Source organism: Monodon monoceros, unplaced genomic scaffold (genome assembly GCF_005190385.1).
Source record: "Monodon monoceros isolate NGI ecotype Baffin Bay Population unplaced genomic scaffold, NGI_Narwhal_1 Super_Scaffold_20, whole genome shotgun sequence".
NCBI lineage: Eukaryota > Metazoa > Chordata > Mammalia > Artiodactyla > Monodontidae > Monodon > Monodon monoceros.
In genome coordinates, this window is record NW_021703777.1 from 101,558,038 (window position 1) to 101,585,648 (window position 27,611).

At 37.2% G+C, this 27,611-nt stretch overlaps 1 protein-coding gene across 3 annotated transcripts in view; it reads right to left on the reverse strand.

Annotated features, from left to right (window-relative positions):
• The window catches only part of SLC9B2 (solute carrier family 9 member B2), a 51,324-nt gene that overhangs the window by 21,218 nt on the left and 2,495 nt on the right, over positions 1-27,611 (reverse strand). For all 3 annotated transcript variants that reach the window (XR_003795648.1, XM_029236003.1, XM_029236002.1), the window contains exons 2-9: positions 21,116-21,199; positions 17,272-17,400; positions 16,434-16,611; positions 11,979-12,149; positions 6,631-6,773; positions 5,623-5,750; positions 4,242-4,417; positions 837-943 (exon numbers count right to left, since the gene is read on the reverse strand). Coding sequence is in view for 2 of the 3 variants with exons in the window: in XM_029236003.1 (XP_029091836.1) it covers positions 837-943; positions 4,242-4,417; positions 5,623-5,750; positions 6,631-6,773; positions 11,979-12,149; positions 16,434-16,611; positions 17,272-17,361 (993 nt within the window). In the remaining variant the exon portion in view is untranslated. The remainder of the gene's footprint in view (positions 1-836; positions 944-4,241; positions 4,418-5,622; positions 5,751-6,630; positions 6,774-11,978; positions 12,150-16,433; positions 16,612-17,271; positions 17,401-21,115; positions 21,200-27,611) is intronic.

Below are 27,611 nucleotides of genomic sequence, written 5' to 3' on the forward strand. Positions count from 1 at the left end.
CAAAATGCTCTGAAATCTCAAAATAATGCCAGTTCTTCTAGGAAAAAAAAAAGACTTTTATATGTTTATCTAAGAGACGAGGGGGGTAAAGGAAAACAAACAAAACCTTTGTTTATTAAGAAATCACTGTGTACAGTAAAGGACTTTGATATCTTTGGTGAGAAATGTTGAACTATATGATATGAGATGATAAGGTCTGTCTATTTGATAGTATTAGAATCTAAGGTATTTTGGGACTTCCCTGGAGGTCCAGTGTTTAAGACTTCGCCTTCCAGTGCAGGGGATGTGGGTTCAATCCCTGGTCGGGCAGCTAAGATCCCACATGCTTCGTGGCCAAAAAACATAAAACAGAAGCAATATTGTAACAAATTCAATAAAGACTTAAAAAAGAATGATCCACATCAAAAAAAGTCTTTAAAAAAAAGAATCTAAGGTATTTTGATACTAAAAAAAGAGGCCCCCAAAGCCATTTTATATCTTGATTTAGTTGACTATTATGAGTAATAATAAAATTAAAATAAATAAAAATATTAAAATTAATATAAATAAAAAGACATATTGTATTATTTTAGAATTGATGTTATTTGTTTTACAGTGAAGTTTGAAGTATACAGAATATAAATTAGAGAAGAAAATTCCAGGACTGCATTAAAAATCTTATACATCCAGCCCCCTTCATAAATCTCATGGACAGCACTAATATTGCAATGAGCAGTTTTAAAATGGGGGGCCATTTTCTAAATCACATAATTCACATCAGCTTTCAGGGGAGTGTTCTAGAATGCTCCTCCAATGACATGTTAGAGCACGACTTACCCACAGATTATTTCGTTTACCTGGTCACTGCTTGGAAAATACTGAATAAAAAATCCAAGAAGCAATCCAGTTGCCATACCAACTACCACCTCCAAAACTCCTTTGAGGACATTAAAAACCGTGGAGCCTTAAAAAAAACATAAAAAGAAAAACTTGAGACAGAATTCTAAATCCATAAATGCACAGACGTTAATCATTAACATAAAGAGTCTAATTATATAGAAGGAAAATGTACAGATCTTTCCTGCTTTCCATATTCTTAAAATGTCTAATAAAATGGGCCTCCATTAAGAAAGGTATGCATATTATTGGAGATAAATTTAAAAATAGGCATAAGCTATGATTTGTGTACTTTTTTCTGTTTACTTCAGTACAAATTTACATAATTCATTATTTACTAAGAAATTATGAAAGATAAAATTCATAAATCAGGTCTAATTTGTTCTACTGTATTACATGCATAGGCTGGGTGAGCAGAAAGATCTAGTATTCAAACTGCCATTTAAAAGCCTGATTTTTTAATAATAAATGCATATTGATTTTAGTAGCTCTAGTATATACAGAATACAGTAACTTAAGAATTTGGCCATAAAAGTAAAATCTTTTCTTACTACAATGAACGTAGGGGACTTACTCCTTCTCAAATGTTATTTCTAAGATTAAATCTGAAAATAAATTATTTTTGAAATTGCTCTTGGAAGAGTCTTTATTTGTTGCTTAGCTTCTTTGAAATATCACAATATAGAGGTAAGTAAACTATATTTTCCCCCATAGCAAACAGGATTTAGGAAACTTTAATTTAAAAAAATCTTTGCTAGCACATTGTGCAGAAAATTATATTAATATTGCTCAATATATAAAGCCATCCTCACAAACTGTTCTAAGAGAATATGTACTAACCAGTTATGTGGTTTCTTGTTATTATAATTTCGGGTACAGCATATGCCACCCCTAAGGTATGCCACTTTGGCATAAGGATTATTTTGAGCTGAAGGCAATTGAGAAGAAACATATACAAAATAAGCTCTCTGCCATCTCCCTATTTGCTTTTAAAAGAAGGACATAAATTTGTAAAGCTCTCCCTCTCCCCTCTCCATCAGGAATGACAGAAGTTAACACTGAGGCCACGTGGAACCCTAATCAGGCCAGGGACAGCACCAGAGGAATCTACATAACAAAGTGCTGAAACCAGCCCTTATCTAACAATAGTTTGCTCGTATATTTGCCTTTCCCCAATTTGTTGCCTCTAAAAGCTCAAAGTCCTTTTCCTTTGTCTTGCACTTCTCTACAAAATCACTGTTCTCCACTAAGATGCTTTATAAGCCCCAATTCTAACCACCCCTTGAGTTACTCACCACTGCGTACTCCAGTGTGTAAGCACGACACACGCACATGCTAGTAAACATTTTCTCTTGTTAAGCTGTCTTTGGTCAGTCTGATTTACAGGGTCCCAGCCAATGAACCTAAGGTGGGTAGAGGCGAAATAGCTTTTCCTCCCCTACGGTTTCTATCATCTCTCTTATTTAAAAGAATAATTACCTCTGTAGTAGTTTTACTTAGCTAGGATAGCTCTCTGCTAGGTAATGGTGGGACTGTCAAAAGCATCTAGCTGTGATAGTAGCCTATGTCTTGAGCTAATATGGTAAATAATTTACTATAAATGTGTAGAAAGGAGCCAATTAGTTTCAGTCTCTGCTATAGTAATGTTGTTTTAAAAAAAAAATACTTCTTGGGCCCTACCTCTGAAAATTCTGATTCAGTAAATCTGGCAGGGCTTGGGATCCACATTTTAAAGAAGCTCCAGGGGCTTCCCTGGTGGTGCAGTGGTTGAGAGTCCACCTGCCGATGCAGGGGATACCGGTTCGTGCCCTGGTCCGGGAAGATCGCACATGCCACGGAGCGGCTGTGCCCGTGAGCCATGGCCACTGAGCCTGCGCGTCCGGAGCCTGTGCTCCGCAACGGAAGAGGCCACAGCAGTGAGAGGCCCGCGTACCGCAAAAAAAAAAAAAAAAAAAAAAAAAAAAAAGAAGCTCCAGGTGGTTCCAAGCAAAAGGCCTAAGGACCACATTTAGTCCACATTTAGTGGGGCAGGGCAGAGGGAATACAGCACTGCTGACTGGGAAGGTTCTGCAGGCAGTCCACAGCTGGCAGCCCTGCAGACCCTCCTCGTTGCCCTCCCTGCCCTGCTCTCCCCATCCCCTGTGATTCTAACGCAAACTGTTGCTCTAAAGCCATGGTTTCAATTCCCAGAAGTTCTAATTTAATTGGCCTAAGGCAGTGCCTACAAGAATATTTTAAAAAACTCCCCACGTAATTCTAGTATGCAGCTGAGGCTGACAGCTATTGTTTAAAAGGTGTATACCAGGAAAACAGTGCAAACATACTTCTGGATAGGTAGAGCAGAGTTTTTTGTTATTGTTTTTTTATCTGCAAATAAGCACTTTATTATCAAACAGTTCAGCATCAGAACAAGCTTTCCGAAAGAGAAAAAAGTGTAGATTTGATGTAATAGATAAGAGGGAATCCTCACTGACTGGTACTTGAACAAGAAGGTAACCTTATGAAAGCCATGTTTTTGATAAGATTAATTTAACCAGTGACATATGGCAGGGACTGGATGTAAGGCAACTTTGGGGCAACAGGAAGAGGCGAAGTTCTAGGTACTCAGCAGAAATCATATATAACCCCCCAAAATGGGACAGTAACTACAGTGGGGTGGAGAGGCTAAAAATACATGACTTTCTATGAAGGCGTGTTCCCACTAAATAATCTGAAGCTAAATTTAAGCTACAATTACATTTTGTCAATAATATGAAATTGCAAATCTTATTTCCAACTCTTGGACGTGGATTAAAAAATGAACTTAAATTTATGCTGTGCCAAAGGAGAGTAAAGGTACTGAATAATAGTGGGAGAGAAAAAAATGCCTTAAGTTCTTTTTCATTACTACTTAAAACATAATGCATCCATTTCCAACACTTGCTAAGTATGGAAAAGATACCCATTAAAATCATTGCTGCTATTACCCACCAAATGTTAAAACTGTTCCTGTTTTAGAAGAGCACTCTTCCTCCCACTTGGCCTGCTGTCATTGTGCTCATTGAAAATCTACTCATCCCTTGTGTGAAGTCTCCAAGATTAAACTTTCCCAGAGGCTCCATGTAGAAGCTGTTTTAGTCCTTCTCTAAATCTTCTTTAAGTCCTTTGACTCTCCCCTTACTGCACTTACCAAACTGCTTGAGCAGTCTATGTCTAGAGGGTGAAGCCACTGGTCCCTTCCTAGTATGGAACTAAATCTTGGGAGGTGACTTTTTCCATTTTAATTTGCCTTAATTAATTATCAAGCAACTATGCCATGCTTGTAACACCACAATCTATGTTTCTAGAGTGCAAGAGAACAGCACGTTGTGAACGGATCCCTGTACCTGTGGAAAAGGCCATGCCCAGGCAGGTGTTGAAGCCAGTGATGGCCAGAATATCATCGAAGCTGCCAGCAGCCATGAGTAAGGTCGGGACGCCTTTTTCAACACCATAGCCTCCTTCCTGCAAAAGGAGCATTGAAGGCACCACGACAGCTGGAGATACAGCGCCTAAAACAAAACTAAGCAGACAGTGCTTTAGGCATTTATGACAGTATCTTATTATTATTATTATTGTTGTTGAAAGTATAATAACCTCTACTCTTTTAGAGGTTACACTTTGGACAGCTAAAGTCTTTCAGATGGGAGCAAAGCACCAACCCAGAAACACATACATATATGCAAGTTCTATAGAACACTTTTTTCAAAGTATGGCCATGGATAACCTGTGTTAGAACTACTTAGGCTGCCTAAAAAGTTATATTTATGGGTGGTATAGAAGACCTAACGGGGTTAGGCCCCAGGAATCTGCCTTTTTTAAAAAACAAAACATTATGGTATGAGGTTTGAAAAACACGGCCATAGACTTTTTGGATTGGAACCCAGTGACGTTAGGCCTTTTACCAGGATTGAGTACGTAAAATAAGACAACAGATTAGAAGGAAAAGGCCATAATGACATTGACAGTGACCTCATAATGGCAGCAGTAGTAACACCAGAAAGCATTTTATAGTGCTTACTATGTGCCAAACACCATTTTAAGCACTTTACATATATTAATCCTCACAATAACGCCATGAAAAAGCTACAATCATTATCTTTGTTTTGCAAATGAGTAAACTGAGGCACAGAGAGATTAAATAACTGGCCAAAGATTGCATAACGCAAAGTCATAGAGCTGGGATTTGAATCCAAGCAGTATAGCTCCAGGGTCCTAACCCTGAGAAATAAGAACTTCTTACTTGTTGCATACTCACTAGTACTAAATTCTAAGTACTTTCATATTTATTTAATTCTCATGGCTTTTAACCATTAGAAATAAGAACTGACAGTGGAAGGAAGAGACAGCAGAACCATCTAATCAAACAGTCTGGTGACAAAAGAAGGAGGAAAACACTTCTGGGTGTTGATGACTGTTGATACATTTATTATCCTTTATACCAGACTCTGAGGTGAGATCTGGCATCTCTCTCACCAGTCTGGAATCACGTATAGGTAAAAGATCATTACTTCTTCAATAGTTTAAATTATTATAATCACTGCAAAAGCTAGACATACACTATACACATATACTATCATTTGAAGTTATAATATTTAGATTATGGTGATATCGATGTTGTATTTTTTGATGTCCTTAAGAAAATGCTATTACGTGTTCTCTTGTAAGGAATCGGTGAAAGCCCTAAATGTCTGTGCATATTTTCATACAATAAAGAAAAACCATTACCCCAGCATAAATCCCCATTGCCATGGTAAACCCATGAGGAAATGGGCAAGAAGAGCAGATGCACACGCCTCCACAAGACAAGGACCCAAGGATAATCTTACACAAACACCCTTCAACTTCTTCAGGGCCTGCAATAGAAAATTAGACATACTAAAATAATTCTCTAAAGACATGCAGAGATTATGACATTAAATGCTCTTGCTTCAATATTCAGCCCACATCTGGATCATCACAAATCTTCCAGGAATGTTCCACTTAGAACATCTAGTGTTCTAAGTGTTTAGAGCTAGCTTATTTATTCCTCATAGCAGCCCTACGATATAGGTAATATTATGCCCATTTTGTAGATGTCCTCATCTAAAAAGGCTCAAGTTAAAGTGATTTGCCTATGATCATGACATTGGTGAGTTGTGGAGCTAGGTTTGCACCCAGGCAGGCTGCTTCCAGAGTCTGTGCTCATAATCCCCACGCTAGCTGATTTAACCCTCTCAGTGTTAGCTTTATTTATAATTTATGGTCCCAAAATGAGGCTTGGGTGAAAACCTCTGTTCCCCAAAACATGCATTTCTAAATCAAAACATTCCAAAAATTCATTCCTAATGTAAAAAAGCATTTAAAAACCTCATACTTGAGACTCATTCTATATAGGAGGCAGTTTCCTGAGCCAGTACAGTTAGCCCTAAACTCTTATATAGGGCTTCCCATGCCAAAAATATGATGTCTTCTCTCTCATGATCATAATTTATAACTATGGCCCATATCTCTGTCAGAGAAAAGGGGGGGGCCTTTATTCTTGGTGCTGTCCCCACATAGTAACTCCACCTTTCTCCAAGAAAGAGTATGGGAACACCTTCTGGGGAGAGTTCTGCATGAAACAGATTCTCTTCTCTTCTTGAGAATGTCATGCACAATGCCCACTTCCCTTTCCCAAAGCTCAGTGATTCTCAACACTGGCAGTGGTGAAGGAACAAAATTCCTAGTCAATAATTAGAAATCTGTACTTCATACATTTGAATCAAGCCCAAGGCCAGCGCGAACCAATATGACAGCCAGGGCTATGCTTCTCAAAGCAGAAGACCACTTGTGCTGGATCTGTACGTTATCACTGATGACAGGGATATTTCTGATGAGAAACCCAGCAAGCAGCATGCCTAGAATGGAAAAGTCAAACAGCTCTTTAGTTAGTTTTCAAATACAGGCAATAGGTTTTGGCACTTTAGCTGTGAAAGAGACTACCCTATAATCCTAGGAAATACTTCCTTTTTTGCTTATCCATTAGGTGAAATTAGGTTAAGCTTTTAATTAAAATAATATAATAAATTAGAGGAGCTAAGACAAGGCTTTAATATGAAGATAAAAACAACAGATTAGAATAATTAATAATTCCTAAATAACTGAACCTGAAAGGGAGAAACAGGATGCAGTATTTGGATAGAAAGTGTGATCAAATTCTAAATGTAAAATGTTTTAATAGAATGTCCAGGGACTTCCCTGGTGGTGCAGTGGTTAAGAATCTGCCTTGCAATGCAGGGAACGTGGGTTCGATCCCTAGTCGGGGAACTAAGATCCCACATGCCGCAGGGCAACTAAGTCCACGTGCCACAACTACTGAGCTCACGTGTTCTGCAGCCCGCGCACCACAATGAAGATCCCGCGTGCCACAACTAAGACCCAATGCAGCCAAAAATAAATAAATAAAATAAATATTAAAAAAAATACAATGTCCAACTTAGTCATCCCTTTGTGTGCAACTAGCAAAGAGCTCCTGACAGTATTGCCTATGTCAGATTACCTGAAATGTCAATAAATACCTATATGGATTCCATTTTACCTTCAAACAGGATAATTTAAGAAAAAAAACCCCACACAACCTGCTCTGCAAAGGCTTAAGGTGAGTTATGATGAAATGGACATTGCTCTGTCATGTCAGCTGTTGACTCTTTTTTCATTCAACATTCACCAAATGCCTTCAGTATTTTAGATACTATAATAGGCACTAGAGATATAATAATGGACAAAAACTGGGTACTACACCTCAACAAGCTTTCAGCCTCTAGGGGAGCAAGACAAATTGACAATCTGAATTTTATGGAAGCATGAGGAGGTGTTGTATGAGCTGAGACGGGAGGGGTGAGTCAGAGGGGTGCAAAGAAGGAGAAAATGGGTAAAGAGGCCGGGGAGTTGAAAAGTTTCTGAAAGAGAAAGCTGTTTCTTCCAAGGTATGAAAAAGAAGTGTGACATTCTAGGAACTGCAAGTAGCTGAGTGTGACTGAGGAAACTGAGTAGTTTGTGAGGGAATCCTGCCCTCAGTGATAATCCCTCATGCCCATGCAAAGGGAAAGACTTCTCCGGCAGATACTGTGAGGCTTCTACCCTCCGTTCTCCAGCACTACCCTCTTCTCACCATGTCCTTATAAGCACCACCCGTTACATGACTGGACAAATTTACTAGTGTTGGGATGTTTTGAATGTAAGCTATGAGAATAGAAAAGAATTACCCGTGTGGCTTTTTGTGACTTGCTCCAGACACCATTAGGTAAAGGAGCATCACTCCCAGGCATCTTTCATCACTGCCATTTAATCTGGAAGAAGGTCTCTAAGTTCTGAATTCTGCAGTCATGGTCTTTCTAGAATTTGTGAAAATATAAACTAGTCTACAATAACTATTTTTAAAAGAATAATGAGAATAATAATATATGCTTATGGTAAAATTAAAAATTACTGACAAGTGTAAAGTGACAAGTATATGCCCAACCCCAAGGGCAACTTCTTTTTTTTTTTGCGGTACGCGGGCCTCTCACTGTTGTGGCCTCTCCCGTTGCGGAGCACAGGCTCCGGACACGCAGGCTCAGTGGCCATGGCTCACGGGCCCAGCCGCTCCGCGGCATGTGGGATCTTCCCGGACCAGGGCACGAACCCGTGTCCCCTGCAACGGTAGGCGGACTCTCAACCACTGCGCCACCAGGGAAGCCCCCAAGGGCAACTTTTGATCTTCATTCCCCAAAGGTTTCCATTGTTAAGGATTATTTGTACCCTTCCTGAAAGTTTCTATACCTATTTAAGCATGCCTCTGTGTGTGTGTGTGTGTGTGTGTGTGTGTGCTTTCATGTTTGTGTGTGTGTGTGTGTGTGTGTGTGCTGGACACAAATGAAAGCATGTTTATATACCATTGTATAATATTTCCCTATTTAACAATATATCCTGGATATATTCCCATTGATATATATATATCCGCCTTATTTTATAATAGTTGCAATAGTATCTCATTGTTTGGAAGTACCATAATTTTGGAACCAATTAATGGACTTTAAGATTTTTCATTATAAACAGTGCTGAAATGAGCACAGTTCATACATCAAGTATTTATTAAGTGCCTACTACATGCCAGACCCTTATGATACCCTGCTAATACAGATAGCAGCTAGACCAACATGGTCCTTGTCCATATGGAGCTTACATGTTTGTAGGTTTGTGTAAGTATATCCACAGGATAATCCCTAGCAGTGGAAATGTTAAGCCCTAGGGTACAGGCATATTTCATTTTCATAGATATTGACCAATTACCAAGCCCAAAATGCTGCACTAACCCTATATTTCATTAATATGTCAATAGTTCCTTACTGAAACTTAAAATGTGGATCTAAACCAGTCCTAAATTAATTATAGCATATAACTACCTGGAATCAAAAAGAATAATAATCTAACAAGAATTCAAAAATATGTTAAGAGGGCTTTTTTTGGAGTTTTAGGGGGGAAGGGAGCATTTTTTTGTTCCCCAAATGAATGTAAAAATTTCCCTGGGAATCAGTTTCCTTTGCCAATGCTCTGGATTGCTCTGGCCACCTGATATGGACTTGGCAGGCATCTTCTTGCCTCTGAGCCCCCATTGGCCTCTCCCTCTCATGTAGGCTGCGGAGGAAAGAATAACTCCTTTGATATAGGACTATTCTTCTTTTTTTCTTAATTTGTATTATGGAAATTTTTTTCAAATATAATGTGCTTCAGAAAAACTTGGGAGTAGATGAAATAAGATTGGTCATGTATTGATAACTTTTGCATATTTAAAAAGATTTCCATAACACAAATAAAGAGAAAAAAGAATAATACCCCTCTATTAGGAAAGGTGTTCTTCTCCCCACAACGAAAGGAGAGGCCCATGTGGGCTCAGAGGCAAGAAGAGAATATCCAAATCAAAATCAGGTGGCCACATCAGCCCAGACCATGGGCAAAGGAAAGTGTTCCAGGGCAACTGTTTTCACATTTATTTTGGGAATAAAAAAAATTCTCCTTCATCCTCTATCTCTAGCAATTATCTCAATGAGCTTATGAAAATATAGAACAGGCAATCGTCACACATATTCTGTCTTAACAAGTCTTTATGGATTCAGATAATGTTTCGGTTTTAGTTACTGGCCCTACTACAATAAAAAGTGGTAAACTTTTTTCTATCACAAGTGCAACACTACAAAAAGGGATGCTAAGATATATAACGTATGTGATCTTTCAGAATAATTTCAGTCACCCCAGGAGATTTCATGAGATCTCAAAGCCCAAGTCTGTACCACTTGGCAATACTTAGTTTGTTGTAATAATAGGCATAGAATGGAAAAAAAAAGGATGAGGTATAAGGTATATTTTCATGGAGCCTAGAACAGCAGTCTCAACTTAGGTTGCATATTAGAATCACTTGGGGAACTTTTAAAAATTCTGATGCCCAGGGCATATGCCACATCAATTAATTCAGAATCTCTGGGCATCAGCTTTTAAAAGCCTTCATGAGGTGATTCCTATGCACAACCATGTTTGAAAACTTATGATTAGCTTATTAAAAATGCAGAATCTCAGGCTCCACCCCCAGATCTGTTTAATTAGAATCTGCATTTTAACAAGGTCCCAAGGTCATTTTTCTGCATGATAAAGTTTGAGAAGCACTGATTTAGATGCATGAGTCAGCAAACATTTTCTGTCAAGGGTCAGATAAGAGATATTTTAGGCTTTGTGGGCCACAAGGTCTCTTTCACAACTTCTCAACTCTGTCATTGTAGTGTGAAAGCAGCCACAGACAATAGGTGAATGAATGAGCATGGGTGTGTTCCAATAGTATCTTATTTACAAAAGAGGTGGATTGCCAATCCTTTATCACAGCATACAGGCATATTTAGAAACAACTCATTTTAACAATAATTCAATTCATAACTTTAGAGAAAAGCACTCATGATAAATAATATGAATTAAGCAAAATAACTTTATTTTTACCTAAAATTGAAAAGTATATTGAGAAATAGTGCATGGTCAAATGTAAATAAATCTACTTCTCTTTATATTTAGCTTCAACTGCTGACCACAAATTCAAAAGCAAGTAATTTTGGTCTTTGTTAGCCAATATTAATTGTCCTCACTAACATAAAATAACAGGAAAAATTTTTACTCAGGAATTGTGTGCAAATATATATGTGTAAAAGATATGTGATTTTTAAATAAAACTTAGTGATTTATAAATCTGTTAGAAAAGGACACAAAATGCCTTTTGTGGTATAATGAAAGTGGTACATTAAAATTTTGTAATATGGAATTCTTTGAAGAAACATTAAAGATATAATGTCCAGTGTTAAGACTAATTTTCATGTGTTTCATGTTTGGACAGTTCTCATGGCCTCTGGAAGAATATTTTTGAATAAATTATTTTAATAAGCATGATAATACAATACAGCCAATGGTGTGCTGGTAAATGCTTAATAAGTAGCTGTCCAAAAAAGTGTGTGTGTATTTATATATTTACATATTTATTATAAATTTTACTGATATAAGGGATGTGCAGAATACAGTTTATAAATATGCAACAATCATCGCTGTAAATTCTATAGAGCCAATCGATTCTCACAGAATGCTTTCATTGTTTTTCATTGTTGAACTCCATATCCATAACCAACTATGGTTGCAGTTCAACAATGAATTGACAAAATCAGATTACAAATAAATGCTTGACTACTATCTGGCTTAGCAAAGAAGTCATTCACATTATGACGAGCGAGTATAGTGTCACCATGAATATCGGTTGATAATTTTGTTTATGTTAATGAGTAAGATGAAAATGAACCAATGAAAATGCAGGTTGGAACTTCACTTGTTTGTCAGTGATGTGAATGACTAACAATATAGTAAGCCCTGATTTGTAGCACTTGCTGAGTTCTGTCTTAAAGATGCTTCCACCATGGCTAATGTTAAGCTACCAACATGGTGTCAAAGAAATGTGGATTTAGGAAGAGGGCATGAGAGGCACACCATTATATATCATTTCCATAATATGACTTAAATATGACTTACTCTGAAGTAAACAGGATGTGTTTAGCACTTACCCAGAAGGGGAGGCAGTGGAGGTAATGTAGGTAACTTAATGAGCCCCAAAAGTTTACCTCCAATGATAGCACAATAGAACAGGATTATAATTCCAAACAGGTTTCCTCCAGGAAGACATTCAGGGCCGGTAATTGACCAAACTACAGCCCACAGAAGAACCACCATGGTAACTGAAATAAACGAGGAAAACTAGTTTCTACCAAGGAGTGGTCATCTGCAGGTTTTAATATAATCTAAACATTAAAAAAAATGAAGACACATACAAATATTTATAATCATGTGTAAGTTTTAAAGAACATCAGTAATATAAAAAACTGGGTAATTTCCAAGCACCTTAAAAAGTAGGATATTACCACAGTGCCTTTGAATCCACCTGTGTGCCCTTTCTAATCCCATCGCCCATCTGCTTTCACACTGCCAGAAGAAACTACTACCTTGGATTTTTTTCTTTAACTATTCCCTTATTTTTCCTTATAATTTTACCATAAATATTCATTAGTTAATAAAAAGAGAGTCACTATCTATATTGTCTTCACAGAAACATGCGAACACTTTAACAATCACACTCCAGTATTTTAGTTCTGCCTTGAATTAAGCATTATTGTTTATTGTTTAACTATTGCTTCTTTTCTATTGTCAGTTTGTTTAGAATTACCTACATACTTACCTTTTTCTTTCATCATCATTCATTATGGCATCTCAAACCTTTCATCTTGACAATTATTTTAACTAACCGCCTTAAAAGAAGGTACTTACCCAGGGTGCTCAGCTTTTTAAAAGGCTTTATCTTTAAAGTTAGTAAGTCTTTATCTTTAGTTGTAATAAAGTATATACCTGATCTTTCTTGGGGGAAGGGTTCAATTCACTTTGTACTTATCTGCTATTGCTCGATGATGTTAAATATTAATATGCCAGGAAAAATTATGTACAAAAATGCAAACTCCATATTACACTGACACAGTTCCCTATTTACCATCGCATATAAACTAAATCATGGTACAGAAACACTCTGTAGCAGAGCATGCTATATTTCTCATGAAGATCTGCTGGTAGCAAATTTTTAGTTTTATTTATCTGGAATCATCTTTATTCTCATTCTTAAAAGATAGCTTATCTATGTATACAATTCTAAGTTGAGAGTTACTTTCAGCTCCTTGAAAATATTATTCCTTGATTTTCTGTCTTTTGTTACTGTTTTGTAAGTCTAATTTCAGCTCTTTTAGGGAATTCTTTTTCTTTGGTTGGTTTTAAGATCTTTCTTTTCCTTTGGCTTTCTGCAAATTCAGTATATGTTTAGGAATGGCTTCCTTTTGGTTTGCTTAGGATTTATGCTTTCTAGAAATTCTGTATTTCTTCAAATATTTTATCTCCCCCATTTTTCCTATTCTTTTTTTTTCTGGAACTATGATTAAATAGTCACACTCTCCTCTCCGTGTTGCTAACCCTAGTTTCATATTTCCCATCTTTGTCTTTGTGTGTTGCATTGTACATAATCTCTTCAGATCTACTTGCTAGTTTACCAGCTTTCTTTCCACTTACTCTGTTGTCTATCCACTGTTTTAAATTTTAATTACTGTACTTCATTTTTCATCTCTAGAACTTCAGTTTGGTTCTTATTAAAATCTGTTCATTTTTATAAAGAGTTGTTTTGTACTCATACTTGCTATTTCCTCCTTAGGTTCTTTACAGATATCAAAAATATTTTATATTCTATTTTCTGATAATGAAAATGTTGAGATGTTTCCTTGTGCATTTATTTATGATTTTTTGTTTGTTTTCTTGCAACAGTGAGCTCTTCCTTGCAACTGTATCTCTGGGAATTGCTGGAGCCTTAGGTTGAGTCTGAGTTTTTCCAGATAGGATCTGAATTTGCTTCTACCATGTGTTTAGATGCTTACAAATTGGGACCACTTTTAGATATATTTTCAGTTTGAGTTATTTTTCTATGAATTTGGAGCACAAATCAGAATGAAGTTACCCATTTTTAGTGGAGACTCTCCCCTCCTCCAGCCAGCACCACAGTTTAGACAGACAGGTTTAGTTACTGGGCCCCTCTGCAGGGCAGGTTTACGTCAAATCCACCATCACATTGGGTTCCAACTTTGTGTGGGTGAGGGAGAATGACTTCTCCTATGATACTTCTCCCAACCTGGGCGGCTCCAGCAAAGCCTCCTATACTCTCACGGTTCTCAGAATAAATCTCAAGTTCATTGGTATTTTGCAGAAGCCTCTGGAGAGAAGGCCAGCTTGAGTGTTTATTTCTCTCTCCTACTTATACTTTGTTTTTGGTGTCCGATGACTTCCTGTTTTCTTGACAGATAAAAGGTATATTTAAAAAGCCTTAAACTATTTTCAGATGTTTTCACTGGCATAAGTGAAAGGATTATTCATTGAGTCTCCTCTACATATTGCTAGAGATCACGTCCAATGTCCCATTTTTTAAACCCTTACAGAATTGTTCCAGATTTTCTAGGCTTATGATGCTATTACAACGAAATAACAAAGGGGCCTTCAGTATTTCCCAATTGGCTATCAGGGCTGAAATTTGTAACAGGGGCTGAAAAATAATGGGAAATCAGGAATTGCCAGCTACTAACTTGTATCTTATCACAGCATAAATCTAGTCTGATACTAATTCAGAAAGGTAGAATTAAGGCTTTTCCACTCCAACATTACTTTTTAAAAAAATTGTACTTATTTTTTTTATACAGCAGGTATCCATTTTATACGTATTAGCGTATCTATGTCAATCCCAATCTCCCAGTTCATCCCACCACCACCCCACCCCTGCCACTTTCCCCCCTTGGTGCCCATACGTTTGTACTACTTTTTAAAAAAAACCTCTAACTTCGCTTTTCCCTCCTCATACTCAAAATGAAATTCTGAATACATAGTGAGTGTACATGTATAAGGTTTCTCTAAATCATGTTTAATTCAATTAATAATTTATTTCTTATCTACAATTTTGAAAAATAATATTTTCACATGTAAGATTTACTGCTTAAGAAGAATACTTTGCATGATGAAGGGTCACAGGAAGGAGTACAGGGAAAAAAAGCAGTCTTGTAAGCCTCAGAAACGGAAGTATAAGAAAACAAGTGAGAGGTGTTTATGTATCGTGAGTCCCCATTTCTCAGGCAGCTTTAAGGACAATGATTATAGAATTTTATAAAAGTAGTCTCCAAATCACATCACTCTTTTATACCCCTTTCCTTAATGCAATCCATATCCATTGTAGTGTACATGTTTTAACTAGAAGTGTGCCATAACTTGAACGGTGAAAGTTTAAAAAAAATAAAAAGAACTAGTTGCCTTCTCAACTAGTGTATGTTCCGGAACCTGGTTTTCTCTACATGTTTTAAGTAAAGTTTGAGACTTTTTTCTCATGCTGGTTTAGAAACTTACCTAATTTCATTAAAAACACATTTAGAGCCTGAAGTACAATATAACGTATCATACTTGGCTTCCATTGTCCCAGTGGCGAATGATAAAAATGTTTTTCAGAGCTCACAAATGAAGTATATGTATAAAGAAGTGAGCCTGATTTTTCAGTAAATAACTTCTAGATCAAACATGCTACATTCTTCAACATATTTACTGGGGGAAGCCATATATTTAATGATGCTGTCATTCCTCAACACAATTTTTGAAACTGTCTTTCAATTTGCCTTTATAGAGAAGTTTCAACCCCATTCTCCTTTTTCTTACTATATTACACATCCTCCAATATACATGCAGTATACATGCACACAACTTCCTTTTTGAACAAAAACAATATTACTGAAATTGAACGTCCATTTATTCATCAAATTGATATCAGAATAATGTTGGGATGCCTCCAAAGACCAAATCCATTCCTAAAAGACAAATATCTCCCAACCCTAACACATCAAAATAGTGCAGAGATAAATTCCCCCTCCTTAACCCCCCAATTTTAAGTAATAGCAGCAATAAGTTGAATTGGAAACCAGGATCTTTACTTACAAAATGATGGATTTGTTTGGAAGTATAAATTGAGCTGTGTTTGCTCAAACATTAGTGGCATGACTTAACAGTAATAACAACCAACATTTATTTGGTGCTTTTCTGTTTATAAGTAATTTCTCAGTCATTTTTCTCATTGGAGGCCTAACATAATCCTGTGAAATTACTCAGATACAGAAAAGGAAAATGCCCTTGACCTCTGCTCTCTCCCTCTTCCTGCTAGCGGGAATGGTGGTGACAACACTGCTCTTGGTAGCCCTGCGTTGAAAATGGTGGAGCCCTGTCAGCCTGGGACCCTGAATGACTGGAGCAGAGCTACATACCGTTATGAATTGTTCACCTTGTAGTTTTTATGTGAGAGAGAAGTAAACGTCTTTGTGTCCTTTAAACCATATTACTTTGGAGTCTCTCATTATAACAACTTCATCTTTTACCCTCTTGTTCTGAGTTCATCCTTATCATTTACATACCATTTGTTATTACTCTATCCAGTAAACCACGTGGAGGGCAAGCAAATGTCTGTCTTAGTCTTTGCAAGTGATTTGGTTCAGCTGGTGTTTCTTGCATTTTTTCATTGATATTCAGTAGGTTACTTCCTTCTGTTGGTTCATTTCCATCTATACCTCTGGGGTTCATAACTGTTTCCTCCTGTGTTTAGAGCAATTAAACAATCCTTAAAACTATATATTTGCTGCACATTTTTATAGTTACTGAGTCATCACATCACAAATCAAATTTCTGTTGCTAGAATCAAGGCTAACACTTTACAGAGGAAAAGCACAGCTTTATTACTAGCTAATTGGAGAATGCTCAGAATAAGAACAAACTATGTGAGGAGTATTTACCATTGAGTCACTGTTTGTAGTATTATAAATGCTTGAGTCATATAAAATCTCATTATGATTTTCAATACTGGGCTTAAAAATTAGCCTATTTAAAATATGATTCAAGGCCATAGTTGGTAAATATGTCAGAGTGATTCAGAAAGAGATAATCATCTGCGGTGAAAACAAATTTACATTCATTCATTTACTTTAATTTAAGCAATAAAGAGGGAAGAAACCAGAACCATTCTAGGGCTTAGGCTGGAAAAACAAAGCACTTCACAGGCTCTCCATGTAGGGCCAGCTGCTAATGACTATCTAGGAAAACTGGCAGTCACACCTACTACACCAGTTTGGGGATTTAAGAATGGGGAGAATTGTTAATTGAGTGATAGAGAATGAAGAGAACACAATTCTGTCATAGATTTGGAAATGTAGTCCCCTCCTTAAGGAAATGGTTGGGATGTTCTACATTTGATCATACCTGTTGTACTTGACACCTGGAGGCTGTGTGATTCACCTCTGTGGATGGTTCTGAATCTTCATGCTCAATTGTTTTATCTTGATTCTCCATGATTTATAATTAAGAATATGATAGAGGGAAGAACAGGATCTGTTTTGAAGGAGAAAGAGTATAGATATAGAACAGCAATTTGAAATTTAAATAAATGAACTGTACTTATTTTTCCCCTTAGTGGCTAAAATATTTTAAATTAGACTGTTCTTAACTTTCAATTGCTAATCTTTTCTTTGATTACAATATATAATCCTAATTCTACCTTTTTACCTTTCTTGAAAAAGCCCTCATTTACCATATTTTTATATGATTTCCTTCCCACCCTGTTTTCTGAGTTATATTGCAAATAATCCCAGCAATATTACTGTTAAATTGTCCTCTCTAATGGGCCAAATTGAAGCAGGAAAGCTCCAGGTAATTTTCCAATGTTGATATGAGGAAATGAGTCACCAAAGAGAAATCTACGGATTCCATCATATTCAGAGAAACCAGAGTAACTAATTCCTGCCTAGTTCTTATTTCAAACTTGAAATTTAAAAAAATACAACAACAATGATGGAGCAGCCACAATGTCTTAGACACTGTGATAAGTGCTGTGACAGACTCTTGGTAGTCACTGTGGGTAACTCAAAGATTACCAAAGCACATCCTTTGTTCTCTACAGACTTACAGTACACCAAGAAAAATAAATTTGTGTGAAGTAACTAAAAAACCTGTAGGGCAGACCTGTAGGTTGCCTTCATAAACACCCACTTCAATCTCTTCTCCCTTGGCTTCCCATGCTATATGGGCTGAAAAACCAAATATTCCAATTCCTAGCTACTTCTGCAGCTACAGGTGGCCATGTGTCATAGTTCTATGTAATGAGATATAAGTGGGAGTCCCTGGGGAGGGCTTTCATTCCCAAACAATAAGGCAAGACCTTTCAAGGATCATACTGTTTACTCTTTGCCCTCTCATGTTTCTTTCTCCTTCCTAGATTGTAGATATACCTCCTGGAGGGCCAACAGTCATCTTTTAACCATGAAAATAAAACCCCTATACAAGAACAGTAGACAAGAAAGGAGGAGGAGCTGGTTCCTTGATGACACCATGAGTTGCTGTGTCAGTCTTGGACTGCCAAGCTTTGGAGTAATTGTATAAACCACTATTACCAAGTTTTCTTTTTATTAGCAACCAAACTTATTCCTAATGCAACAAGTACGATGAGTATTATGATAGGGGTACAAACTATAAGCACTGTCAGAACCAAAGAGAAAATTATATGAGAGAAGGGAAAATCTAATTCAATACACACTTTTTTTTTTTTTGGCGGTACGCGGGCCTCTCACTATTGTGGCCTCTCCCGTTGCGGAGCACAGGCTCCGGACGCACTGGCTCAGTGGCCATGGCTCACGGGTCCAGCCGCTCCGCGGCATGTGGGATCTTCCCGGACCGGGGCATGAACTCGTGTCCCCTGCATCGGCAGGCGGACTCTCAACCACTGCGCCACCAGGGAAGCCCATCAATACACATTTGAGTGCCTAATATGTGCCAGGCACTATGCTAGACCATAAAGACAGGGATAAATTAGCTAGGACCCCTGCCTCAAGGCATCATTTTCTGTTTAACAAAATGCCAAGATGCTTGCATTTAAAATTTCAACGAAAATGATATCTTTTCCACCACCATCATCATTTTTCTTCCTTGCAAAATACAATGTTGGCCAGAGTGGTATCTCAAAAAACCTTCAGTTTGATTTTTATTATATATTATATAAAATAAATACAAGTATATAGAATGATACATTACATATGTGTATGTGTTTATGTATATGTATATATAGTTTTTAAAATTTAAATACTTCAAACTTTAGACTCATGAGAAAGAATGCCATTTTGACTGGAAAATGCTGGGTTCAGAGAACCCTTGTCTTAAAGGCGTCGAGGCATGAAAGCCAGTGCGGTGCAAGGGAAAACTCTGTTAGAGCCTGTGGTGGGAGGCTATGGATAATGAGAGACAAGGCTGGAGAGTTTGGACATTGTATCCCAAACCACGGCACTTGGCCTTCACCCTCTGTAGAGACTGACCCCCTAATATAGTAGGTGACAAAGTCTATTGGCTCTGGATTTGTACAAACCTGGGTCTAAAGTCCAGCTCCATCATATACCAAATTTCTCAGGCTGTAAGTAATTCTCCATCTGTACAATGGAGAAAAGAGTAGGTCCAACCATGGATATGGTAGGCATTCACTAGTGTTGGTTATTAGCCACTCATATTCCTCCTCCCTAATTATCATAAACCTCTGAGATTCTTTTTGCTTTTCCTCTTAAAGCAGGACAAGGCCTCTCCAGTCTTGAAGAATTTACTACATAATTCCATTCATTTTCTTTGATCATGATTTTAAACTCTTTCTTTCAAGGCAAACTTCTTGATTAGGGGACGTAACACTACTGGCTAAAATGAATTTGAGAATTCATTTTATTAATGTTATTCTAGTCCTTTTTAACATAAAAAATCAAAATTGGGCATGTTGCACAATATATGCTATTTTCGAGAATTCATATAGTTTTGTGTTTAAAAAAATGTCCCTATTCTCCCATAGTCTCCACCATGGATACCAAAGTACTGTTTGAGATCAGAGAGGTATTGCAGAGAGAAAAGGTAAAATACCAGTATTTTAATAAGTTGTTTAATAAAACAACTTACAACTGGTCAGCTCTGTTTGTCTGTACTCTGCTATGTTTCCATTTCCAAAAGAATACTTACACGACCGGTCTCATTTCAAAACCCAACTTAGATTTAGAAAAATCACAAAAGTGTAACTTAAAGCAACCATGTTCGTGGCATTTATTGTTCATAGTCACTGGGTCTTGAAATTTACAATATTTACAAATTTACAATAGTATATCTCCCATTAAGAAGGCAGAAGAAGGTAAAGAGATCAGAAAATATGGAAAAATGAGCTTTTTAAGGAACATAAGAAAGATCATGAAGTCCATTAAAAAGCAGAAATTTATACTCCTTACTCATAGAGAGGCTCTCAAGTTCTCAGAGCGCATTAACTCTTATTTTGAAAACAATTCTAATGATTTTGCTCATCTAACTTCCAAATCCTCTTATGATGTTGTACATTAAAATGTAGGAAGAGATTGTGATAGAGACAAATTGAGAGCAGTGTGAGTGACAGCTGACAATGAAAGAGATGGAAAAGATTGCAATCTAATGCACAAAATGTGGGAATAAATGTCTTTTTCATAGGGGATATTTATAGTTTTGGCCAGCCAAGCATGATTTTCCCCCTTTTTTTTGGTGATAGCACACTAATTTTCTTTTGTGGAATCCATGCCTCCTCTATTCCCCATACATATGGCTCACGTGAGACTCTTATCCTTCCCTCTCTAATCCCCATGCTCCACCAATGCTCCAGAGATGAAGACACGCTTGGCCAGAGAGGGAACTCCTTCCCTGGTCACCTTGACCAGTTCAGGCATGAGCATGTGACCCACAGCTGGCCAAGGGAGTCAGGTTTAGGGTGTTTACTGGAACCATTAAGAAAGAGTTTTCTTTCTGTCGGGGTTGCTAAGCCCAGACTTGCTGTTGACAATCATTGTAACATACAAGAAAAGTCTTCTAAAGAAGGAGGTAACTAATCACAGAACAAAGCAGAGTCTTAACATGGAAAGACAGAAAGAGAAAGCTCTAAATTAATAATCAATAATAAAAATAATAATAAAAAGCAATAATAAATAATAAAAAGCAATAATAAAAGCATTGCTCATACCGCTGAAAGCAGATCCTTTTCAGTTAGGTGAGCCAATAAATTTCTTACCAGTTTGAGTCGGGTTTCTGTCACTTGCCACCAAATAAATCCTTAGTAAGAATTTTCATACCTGAATTGGCCTTGAAGGAGCCCCTGTATAATAACAGATGTTTAGAAAGGTTATTCTACATCTTTAAGAAAATGAAAAGAAAAAAATTAGGTGGAAATATTTTGTTTTAAAAGGCATTAAAATATACAGTACCGTTTAGAGCTTTTCTTTTTTTTTTCTCTAGAATTTGTTTATTTATATATGCATCAAAATGTGAACTCAAAAACTATACTCCTTAAAGATCACTTTAATTCTTTTCAAGTTGCCTGGATGGTTCATAAATATTGAAACCTAGCATTCTGTGTTGGCAAATTTTTAGAGCTTTTCTTTAAAGCGAATGTTAAACAAAAATGTCGCATTCAGTAAAATAGGTGTCAGTTACCAATAAAATTAATTTAAGTGAAATGCTTTGTTTTTCAACAATGCTAGTTAAATGATATACTATAGTTAATGGACCCTAATTATTTTTTTTATTGTGTTCATGGAAGTCTTTAAAAGTCTTTGGGTCCAGTAAAGCTTCAACAGAGTTAAGAATAGATGTGAGATGCTAGGTGTCTGAGATGGAAAAGTTAAAAAGTGAGGAAATATGGAGAAACTAGATGGCTTCTAAGCAGCTAAAAATCACTCATAGTTTAATGGAATAATAAAAGTTGGAAAGGCCTTTAGAAACTACCTTGTCTAATCTCTTTCATATTTAAATAAGAAAACTAAAACTTAGAGAAGCTAAATAACTTTTCTCAGTGAACACAGCCAGTATCCGCCAAGCCCCATAGTAAAACTATAAAAATTTGTGAAATGAGATAGTTCTTTAATCTATATCTTTGACTTCATGTCCTTTCTATCAAGTCACTGCATTATAATTTTACATTTTTGTTATATTTTGTTTAAAATTCTACTTGTATATAACCATAGTTAATTATAAGTTTGAAAACACATTCTACAAGCAAATATAAATATTAAAATTTTCTATCTTTTGTTCAGCTCTACTTTTTTCCATTGTTATCAATGTTATAGAGTTTATTACAAACAAAAAATTCTTACTAATCCATTTAAGTTGCACAACATTGGTAACAAAATGAATGAAATAAGAACTTTTATTCTATTCTCTTGACAACTATTATTTACATATTCTGAATTATCAGTTAACTGGCTAGGTGACAACTTGACACTTAAATATGACTTAAGATTCTAAGAATTAAGAAGCTTTTCATTTAAAAAAAAATCCAGTTAAACTTTGATGGTTTGAGAGATTTTTGTATATCAGAAAATTACATTGAGAACTAGGAAGGCAAGGTACATTTTAAATAAACAGTAAAAGGGCGTATACACAGAACCAAGTTTTTTCAAGTTTTTTTTCCTGCCTCTCAATCAGGATATTGCTTTATTCAGACAGATACACAACCTGTAAACCATATTAGAAAAAAATGTATTTTTTTCAAATGGTGAAATTTTATAGACTTCATAAATTCAGTAAATAATGTGAGTTTAATCAAAGTTCTCTGACTCAAGTACAGATTTCAATAGAAGAATGAGGCTTGACATAAGCCCAGGAACATGGCTGTTATGACTGTTGTGACTGCCCACTTGCTTATAAGTTAGTAGGTCAAGTATTTTCTAAAAACAAATGCAAAGGCTATTGGCCAATCATGCCTCTCTTTAGCATTCCCAGTATACAGAATTTCCTACAGGACCGATACACATACTTAGAAACTATCTTGATTTAATTTGAGCTTTATTTTCCAGTATTAGGCACATATGCCACCAAAATCATAGAGCTGTGGACTTCAAAGGAACTTTGTCTTTCCTCCAAACTTGAGAGAAAACTGCAGATCAAGAACAATAGATCAAGAATATGAGCAGTTCTGGTATGTATATATATGTAAATAAAGAGGAAAAAGTCTGTTAACATTAGTTGCCTTTGGGGAGGGAAATGGAGTTGTTGGAATTTCATTTTTATTCTCTATGTTTCTTTATTGTTAGTATTTTTACAATAAGAAGATTTTTCAGGGGCTTCCCTGGTGATACAGTGGTAAAGAATCCATCTGCCAATGCAGGGGACACGGGTTCGAGCCCTGGTCCGGGAAGATCCCACATGCTGTGGAGCGTCTAAACCCATGCGCCACAACTACTGAAGCCCGCGTGCCTAGAGCCCGTGCTCTACAACAAGAGGAGCCACCGCAATGAAAAGCCCTCACACAGCAACAAAGAGTAACTCACCGCAACTACAGAAAGCCTGTGTGCAACAAAGAAGACCCAACGCAGTCAAAAATAAATAAATAAAATAAATAAATTAAAAAAAAGATTTTTAAATGCAATTTAAAATACATCTTAAAAGAATTTACGCAATTCTTAGAGCTTCAGAGAAAAGAAAATGACACAGCTTTCCTTGGTAATAATATTTTTCATAGATAGACTCTGGTAATTTGATTTTAGGTAACTTAATTCCACCTGCCACAATTTGAGTCATTTTTTTGTTTTTGTGGTTTTCGAAGAAGATGGGGGAACCGCCTAGAAGCTTCTACAGCAATTTTCAAATATTTTTTTAAGCCAGAGATCTTCTGTTAAATGAAACCTTATCCTGAAATCCAACAAATGCGACAGATAAAGGTGGAGCTGCAGAAACCCTGTCCACTCACCCCTGTTCCTCCTGGCAAGTGAAGCACACTTTGAAAACAACTTCCATAAATATGCTTTCATATATAGAAAGAGGTTTGTTAAATCAACCTTCTCTTTTTCAGGTTATCTTATTAATCTAAGTGTTTAAAAGTGCTTTCTGTAATATTCCAGAGGAAATGAAAGAACTATCAACTTGCAAATGTCCACAGGCTCTTAGGCAAGTAAAATACACTTACTGCTATCAACTGAATTACTGCTGAAAGATCATTACATGGATAAAGAATGGTTGTTCTTTTCTGTCTTTGGTAGGACAGGCTGACATTTAATGGGGTGACTGTACTGAGAATTTACATATATTGCTGGAGTACTCTGTGCACTGTATTCATGCATTTGAAAAAGCATCTCCATGATTGTTCATTAAGTACTCTGTAACAATTATAATAGAAATCTCCTATCTGTGGTGTTCATCCATTTATATGGTAAAAGTGTAGGGTTTCCATGCCATACGGTATTTCTATGTAGAACATATTGAAACTTTCCAATTTCTGGATTCTGCTAATCAGCTCTGATCTCATGCTCATTTCCCCAAAGAAGCCCTATTCCATCAGTGAGGAATTCAGATTAAGTGAAGAGTAGGGCTTAAAATTTCCTTGACAATTAATTACTGAAATGACTAAGAATGTCTCCTTGAATGGGAACTACCTTATCGGAAAGGATTAAGTGTTCCAACTGCATGCAATCAAGTTATCAAAAGAAAACAACCACTATTCTATTTCGTTAATTAGTAGAGGGATTTGACTGAGTCATCATGAAGTAAAACACTACGCAATGAGATAGGAACAAAAGGAAATTATCCCTAGGTAAGAAGGGACCCCATACTTGCTTCTCTTTGTAAAAAATCTCTCCCCCCACCCAAAGGCAAATATGTTTAACTGAAAGTTTAAAATATTACTTTTAGGCTTACTAAAATCAGAATCTCCAGAGACTGAATCTCCCCAAGTGTGGCAATGTGACATAACCTACCTAAGAGCCACTGCTCAGGTATGCCAGTGGGTCCCTTCACCAGCCCTAGGAATAAATCATGACTCGTCTAAGTCAATCTCTGTAACATCATTCCTCTTTGCCAGCTGTCGGTTTAAGGATGGGCATGATTCATTTCTTGCCAATGAAATTTGCGGGCAAGGCTATTGCGGACCACTGGGTAAGATTTTCCTTTCTAATATAAAGACAGAGAGGCAAGAGGAGAACCCTCTTCTCTTTTTGTCTGTGTGTGTGTGTGTGCGCGCGCACGCATCTGTTAGCAGGGGAGGATGAAGCTGTGGATGGGGATTGTGTTTCTTGGAATTCTAGCAGCCATCATTTATCCATGAAGAAAAAGTCAAGACTAGCTAATGGAAAGCAACCTGGACCTTGATATCAACGTGCTACTGAACAAACCTTGGATCTGCTTACCTTAGATATTTCGTCGTATGAGAAAAGAAGCTTGTATTTTTGAAGGCAATTTTGGCTGAATATCCTGTTACTTATAGCCAAAAGCATCCTAACCAATACAACGGGTGACTCTGATGCACAGCCGACTCTGAGAAGCTCTGATAAGGAGCAGTGATGAGGAACCTTTGGCTCACACATGTCTCCCTAGCTTCTTGACATGGTGCAAAACCTTCACAGAGGATGAACAAATATTGATAGAACACTGCCTTCGTATCGAAATTTCTCAAAAATGTCCAGAAAATAACATTTCAGCAGCTAAAAATCAGTGCCAAGGTTTTTAGCACCATTCTTTTAGTCTTTAGAGATTGCATAGCTTGTAAGGTTATATATATTTTTTCTGCCCTATCCCTGAAGTTTAGTTGTAATAGTTGAATATTGACTTTTTAAAAGTTGGGCTTATAAACATATGATTGTTTTGTTACTTTCTACTCATGAAACAAAACAACAAGAACAACAAAACACAACTACCATCACTGCCTGGGGTTTCATGTTTTACTTCTCTACTTGGTAAAGTTCTGAGTCATTCAAGATCGAACCCAAATGTCACCATCTCAGTTAGTATTTCCTAACTCCATGTAGACTAACTCTGTTCCTCTTTTTTCTCTCTAAGGACTCATTCATTCAACAAACCTCTATTAAGCTCTTACCATGTTCTAGCCCTTGTGTTAGGGATTTGAATGTGAACAGTCTGAAACAGTTCCTATAGTCAAAGGTTGCAACCTAGTCAGAGTATGACAGATCATTCCCTAGGTAACCATAATGAAGTGTGGTTAAGTTTTAATTTAAGGCACATGAGATAAGCAACCCCATCTTTTCACAATCATTGAAGTTCATCAGCCTTTTACTGGGTTTCTATGGTGTGTAAACACAAGAGACAGAAAGATGACTGAGATGCAGTCTCTGCTCTTTAAGAAAGGGACAGAGATTGTTATGTGTTCACCAAACCAGTTTCCTCTGCTGCCTAGACACACAGATAGTTGACATTTCCCAGCCTCCCTTGCAGGTCAGTGTGGCAAGTCCCTGAGTCTGGCAAAGGGATGTCGGCATAAATGATGTGTTGTACTTCCACTGCTGTAAGAAAGCTCCCATGTTTTACATTATGCTCTCTCTTTTCCTGTCCATTGCCTGGAAACTAAGGACTCCAAGGTCTTAGGGGGTGGCAAAGCCATAATATAAAAAGAGTTAGCGTTCCTGAATCACTGAGGAGAAGGCCACCAGCTGAACACCTGGTTGGACTTTATATGAATGAGAAATAAGCTTCTATTGTGTTAAGTTACTGAGGTTTTGGAGATTATCTGTTACAGCAGCCAGTGCCACCTTAAGGTAATTTAATTACAATGTGAGAAGTGCAGGCATAGCGTTAAACAGGGGAGAGGAGATCATGCCCTATGTGGCTGAAACTTGAATTAAGCCTTGAAAGACGACTTACTCTCGAAAAGAAAAGAAAGACCATTACAGGCAGAAGAACCACATGATTAAAGGGTAAAGGGTAAAAAGGAAAGCGCAGGTAGGGAATTTTGTGCACATCCATGTCAATGAGCTCATAATGAGCATCATATGCAAGCTATGTGGAGCGGTCAGAGGAAAAAGGACATGAAAACCCTGAGTGTAAATCCTTCTTGTGTCATTGTCTCCTAATTGGGCCATTTGGGGCAAGTTACTTAGCCAGTCTGGACAATTTTCTTCAATCGCAAAATGGTGATAATGACTACGTCACAGAAAACCTTAAACTAGTACTAAGTACATCAAGGAGTCCCAAAATAGTCCCTCAGTGCGGGCTTCCCCGGTGGCGCAGTGGTTGAGAGTCTGCCTGCCGATGCAGGGGACATGGGCTCGTGCCCCGGTCCGGGAAGATCCCACATGCCGCGGAGCGGCTGGGCCCGTGAGCCACGGCTGCTGAGCCTGCGCGTCCCGAGCCTGTGCTCCTCAACGGGAGAGGCCACAGTGCGTACCGCAAAAAAAAAAAAAAAAAAAAGTCCCTCAGTGCTTTATCTTCCTTTCATGAGATTTTCCTTGAGAAAGAAGCATACATGTACTGTACTGAAGAGCACAGATAAGGGACACTGGTAAACTCGAACCTTTCATTCCTCCTTATGAACCACAGAAACATAAATAGATTCCTAAAAAAAACACATAAAGATCTTTTACTGTATTGGCAAAGTATACTTCATAACTTTATAAGGCTGTTCAAAACTCCTTCGAACTTATCATCATTGCACTTTCCTTAACATGTATGACCCAAGACTACCAAGAATGCTCCCTCACTACACAAGTGCATATACAGGGAGGTCCATCTCCCCACATACTAGTTTCCTAGGCTTTGTGTGAAAAAGATGTAAATTCCTTTTC